This window comes from Antrostomus carolinensis, unplaced genomic scaffold (genome assembly GCF_000700745.2).
Source record: "Antrostomus carolinensis isolate BGI_N321 unplaced genomic scaffold, ASM70074v2 scaffold14592, whole genome shotgun sequence".
Classification (NCBI taxonomy): domain Eukaryota; kingdom Metazoa; phylum Chordata; class Aves; order Caprimulgiformes; family Caprimulgidae; genus Antrostomus; species Antrostomus carolinensis.
The window spans coordinates 50,441-55,519 of record NW_010300268.1 but is presented as its reverse complement, the minus strand read 5'-3'; the positions used below and the strand labels follow the sequence as shown (position 1 = coordinate 55,519).

The following is a 5,079-nucleotide window of genomic DNA, read 5'->3' as shown; positions in this document are numbered from 1 at the left end:
TTCAGCAGCTAATAACAACAGTTTCAACTTTCTATTCTGTCTGGGGCAGTTTGTGCATTTTTCTTGTCCCTTCCATTGTTTTGAGACAGTAAGATGCTTCAGTGTTTTACTGTTTTTCTTTGATGTATAGACCAACTCAGTGCTGATAATCTTGCAGTTTGTCTGCAAATATTTATAGGTATGTGCACCTAGATGCTAGCTCTAAAATAAAAACTAGATATTTTTTTTTCTCTGCTTACTTTTTTTTACTTTCAAGGAGTACATTATTTGTAATTGAGAAAAACTTATTGTGAGAATTGACCTAAAGTTAAATTAAAAGGCCATTTGAAATTCAGATTTAAAAAAAATCTGTAGTTTAAGTCATAGGCTTCTGTCAGCATTTTCAAAGCATCTATTCCTTTTGACTCACTTGCAGTTCTTTGACTTTCCTGACTTTTGGAATGTCTGTCATACATACTTTTTGCTTCTTTTTCCTGGCTACTATCCAGATACTCCCTTTGTAATTATTTCCTGCTCTGTCCAAAATATGTTTGCTCTCTTGATTTACTAGAGCTAACTTCTAAAACTTCTTGACCATGAAAATATATATGACTTCTTTGAAATGCAGCTTTTTCTACCTTTCCTGTTCCACTAAACCTTTCAAAAGAATAGATGAGTCTGGTGGGCGGGGAAGCACGTAAGGGGAAAACGAAAGGAAAGTTCTAGCATCGCTTATTTTAAAACTGCATTTGCCTTTGTGATGGGTTGACCCCGTCAGCAGTCAAACAGCCACCCAGCCTCTCACTCACCCCTGTCTCTTGGGGAAATGGGGTGAAAAAAGAAGGAAGGCAAAAAGACGAGTCAATCAAATTAGTGAGAGGTTAAAAGGAAAGCAATAGCTGTGTGTGCAAGCAAAGCAAAGTAAGGAATTCATTCACTGCTTCCCATCAGCAGGCACATGTCCAGCCACTTCCTGGCAAGCAGACCCTCAGCACACTTAACACTTGCCAGGGAAGACAAACTCCATCACTGCAAATGTACCCCCTTCCTCCTCTTTTCCTTGAGCTTTTCTTCCTGAGAAAAGCTTTTTGTTCTCTATATGTTTGGAAATGGTTTCCAGGATTAGTTGCTCTGTCAGCATCCAGGGAATGAGGTGAGTCTCACTAGTATGTAGTTCTGGGGATCCTCCTTCTTGGAGAGCGGAGTGACATTTGCTTTTCCCAGTTGTCAGAAACCCCCTCCAATTGCTGTGATGTTACAAAGATAATTGAGAGTGGCCTTGCTGTCACACTGGCCAACTCCCTCAGCACTTGTGGTGCATCCCATCAAGTCTCATAGTCTTAGGTGTATCCAGTTGGTTTAGTGTTTCCTAACCTGGTCCTTTTCCACTCACAGTAAGTCTCCCTTGTCCCAGCTTTACCCTCTAATCTCAGGGGATGTCTGGTATTCCCGAGGACAAATCTTACAAAAACCCTAAGGCATAGAAGGCATTGAGTACCTCAGCTTTTTCCATTTTCCTGTCACCACTTTCCCAGCACCATTCAGTAGTTGGACCCACACTTTTCCCAGTCTTCTTTTTACGACTGTTTTTGTTGCTCTTCATGTTCCTTGCCAGATTAATTTCCACCGTTAGAGTTCAGGAGTGCATTGAGCACATTGATGAAATGCATTCTGGTAGAGAACAGTCAATATGGTGTCTGTAACATAAAGTTTTGCTGCACTAGCAGACTGGAGTTTCTGGGGATGTCCCTCAGCACCTGACTGAAGGGGATCCCAGAGGCATGTTATATTTGGATTTTCAAGAGGCCCCTGGCAAGATTCCTCCCCAAAGGCTGTGAAAGAAAAGAAGGAGACCCAGCAGTAGGGGAGTGATTCTCTTGTGACTTGAAGGCTGGGAAGCACAAGCATTGCAGGATGGAGAAGGGTCAGTAGTGTGCACTGCAGATAGATGCTGGCACTGGTTTTAGTTGATGTTGATGATCTGGAGAAGGTAAGGCAGACTGCAATCTCCCAGTTTGTCAATGAAAGCTTGCTAGCATTGGTACTCTGGATGCTCTGTCCATGGCAGGCAAGGAGCAACATGAAACAGAGAGCGTGAGCAAAGTGCAGGGGAACCCCAATCTGGGAAGTACAAGGTTTTTTATCTGGAGGAAAGCTAATGTAATGCATGCTTCCTCAGTGCCAAACTTGGCATCAAGAGGCCCAGTTTGGGAGAAACCTTGCTGTCCTCGCAGGTGGTTGTCTGCACTGCTGGACTTGCTGTGCAGTTGGGTGATGGGCACTGAGAACAAGGCAGCAGGTGTCAGAGTGACACTGGAGCACTGTGTGCAGTCCTGGTGGCAGCCTCTCAGACATTGGGGAGGTGGAGACAAAGGAGGGAGAAAGTCCGCTAGACTCCTTGGGAGCATGGGACAGTTGCTGTGTGGGGAGAGGGAGACAGGCCGAGTCTCTTGAAGCTGAAGAGGAAAAGGCACAGGGGGGCTGGAGCTGAGGCTTCCAAACTAATGAATGATAAGTGAATCACAAAGTTGTGGGATTTGGTGAATGGCTGTGAGAGGAAAGGAGGCACCCTGTGACAGTAGCAAGAGGTTAATATAAAACAGAGAGGAGTAGCCAACTTGCAAAATTTATTTCCCTAGGATGTCATGGCAAAAGGCAGTATGAACAGGTTGAAAAAACGATGACACAAATTCATGGAAGGCAGGTCTGTAAACTGCTGTTAAAAGGGCTGAGCAAGGGTGCATCTTCTGATGTCCTGAACTCTGCAACTGGACTGCAAGGCTGCTTTCTTTAACTTTCTTGGCCTTTGTGCTCTGTCTGCCCTATTACACTTCTACTTGTCTCTTATCATTTCACCTGCACTTGATTCTCTGTTTCCACTTGTGTGGCTGTCAGGTTTTGGATGAATGATTTTATGAGAGAACTGAGTATTTCAAGTGTATTAGTAAAAAGCTAACTTGAGAACAAAAATTCTGAAACATCAATTCTGCTTCAGTTTTGCCAGTTTTATTCCTTGATATGTCTTTCTGTTTCTAATTTGATCAGTTGCAATTGGAAGATGATCAGGGCGTGAATTTGGGACTTGAGAGCAGTTTAACACTTCGCCGTCTCCTCGTCTGGACATATGATCCTAAAATAAGGTTAAAGACTCTTGCAGCTCTCGTGGATCACTGTCAAGGTCTGTTTAATGTGAATTTAATATTTATGGGGAAATTATGTAACTTTGAGTGGTTGTGCATGCCAAAGATGGATATCAATAATATTACTGTTATGTTTTTTTAGAAAATTTTGAGTAGCTAATCCAGAGGATTTCGTTTAAGCAAAAAACTGATGAATTATAGTGCTGTTTCAATACATTGTCACTTTTAAACTTTTTAAAAAAATATAACGTGCTTCAGAAATCCTTCAAATTTTAAGCACGCACTTCTCATGCTGTTTTCAGTTACTCAATTTTAGTCATCTTTCAGAGAATGTTACACTGTGTAAAAGAACAACAACACCGCCCAAAACAACAACAACAAAAACCAACCAAACAAAAACCCCCCACCGATCCCCCTTCCCCCCAAAAAAAAAGTCAAACCTACCAAAACCCCAAACAAACAAACAAAAAAACCCCAGCACCAAAACATGATGAAATAGTTGTCTTAGTCTCTTCACTATGTATGAGTATTATGCTATTCCTCTATATATGATGGCGTATAGGAGTCATTTGCAACTTGTCTGCAGATTCATATGAACCAACAAAACTTTACAAATAGTTCATGGCTGTGTTGGCAATCCATAAGAAAATGCTGAGGAGTGGTGTTGGAGTTGACGAAAACTTTGGCCAGTAACTGACCCTGGTGGTGCTTCAGGTTTGCTGTCTTTGAAAATAAATTGAGATTGTGGCCCTTGGGAATGAGCGTCTTAACCAAAAAAGTTTGTGTCATCTGTTTTACCTTGATTATTGGAATTGGTAACAATTTGGGGCGGGAAAGCTTTACTTTGAAGACATTAATGGAAAATTTTGAATGCTACAGCCTGTGCTGCAAGGAACCTTTAAGCTATACAGCATAACAGCAAAACAAGTATTAGATATTTTTTTAAAAAAATATTTTTTTTGGCAGCCTCTTACCTTTCAGTTGCAAGAAGACAGGAGGTATTGCCTAAGGGAGTGGTGGGAAGGACTGTAACCAAGACGCAGGAAAGATGTGTTTGTGTGCATGTATGCACACAGAACATCTGAGAGCATCTCAAGTACAGGGGAGAAGGAAAACATACTAAGGCTCCTCTAATGCTCTTCTGATGGGGGTGGTGGGGAAGAAAAGCATAAAAAGAAGCATAAAGTCAATCTTTGTGTGGGATCTGGTGCCTGGACATTTGCATTCCTCCATAAAGTAGGCAGAATATGGTGTCAGAAAGCTGTGCTTAATACTTTAGTGAGATTAATGATTCATGCCTTAAAACCTAGGAATTCCCTGTCAACATTAAAAAATGTACTTTTGCTACATTTTAGAATTGCTGTTTGGCGAGCTCTGAGTGACGTATGACTAATTAAAATCAAAGGCTGCTGATTTAAGTGTGGTGTATGTATTTTTCCTTCATACATTTCTGTTCCTGTCCCCTATGATCTTACAGGGAGAAAAGGGGGTGAACTCGCTTCAGCAGTTCATGCCTATACTAAAACAGGAGATCCCTACATGAGGTCTCTGGTTCAGCACATTCTTGGCCTAGTATCCCATCCTGTACTGAATTTCCTTTATCGCTGGATTTATGATGGGGAGCTGGAGGATACATACCATGAGGTAATGTATGTGGTACAGTAAATATTTTATCTCTGTTCATTAGCTTTCTTGGAGTATATATAATCCGTAGGAAGCCTAGAAGAGAATTTGAAAAGTAGACTGTGATGGAAATGTATAGCATATAAGTACAATACAATAACAACATGAAATGTGACTCTCTATGGATTCAGTCAGTGTGATGTCTGAAGGTTCCAATGATGCAGTGTGTTGTCTTCAATGAATCATATCCTGGGTCTGTTTAATAGAGGCAGAATGGTGGACTAACAATAGATGCTTGCTCCTGAAGAGAGACAAAGTCCTCTCTCTCTCTCTTTCC

The 5,079-nt window shown here is 41.4% G+C and overlaps 1 protein-coding gene across 1 annotated transcript in view; it reads left to right on the top strand.

The window, feature by feature from the left end:
* The window catches only part of TUBGCP3 (tubulin gamma complex component 3), a gene marked incomplete at its 5' end in the record, with an annotated part of 34,036 nt that overhangs the window by 11,107 nt on the left and 17,850 nt on the right, over positions 1-5,079 (top strand). Inside the window, 2 exons of the mRNA XM_010163080.2 lie at positions 3,025-3,157; positions 4,597-4,763. Of these exons, the coding sequence (XP_010161382.1) occupies positions 3,025-3,157; positions 4,597-4,763 (300 nt within the window). The remainder of the gene's footprint in view (positions 1-3,024; positions 3,158-4,596; positions 4,764-5,079) is intronic.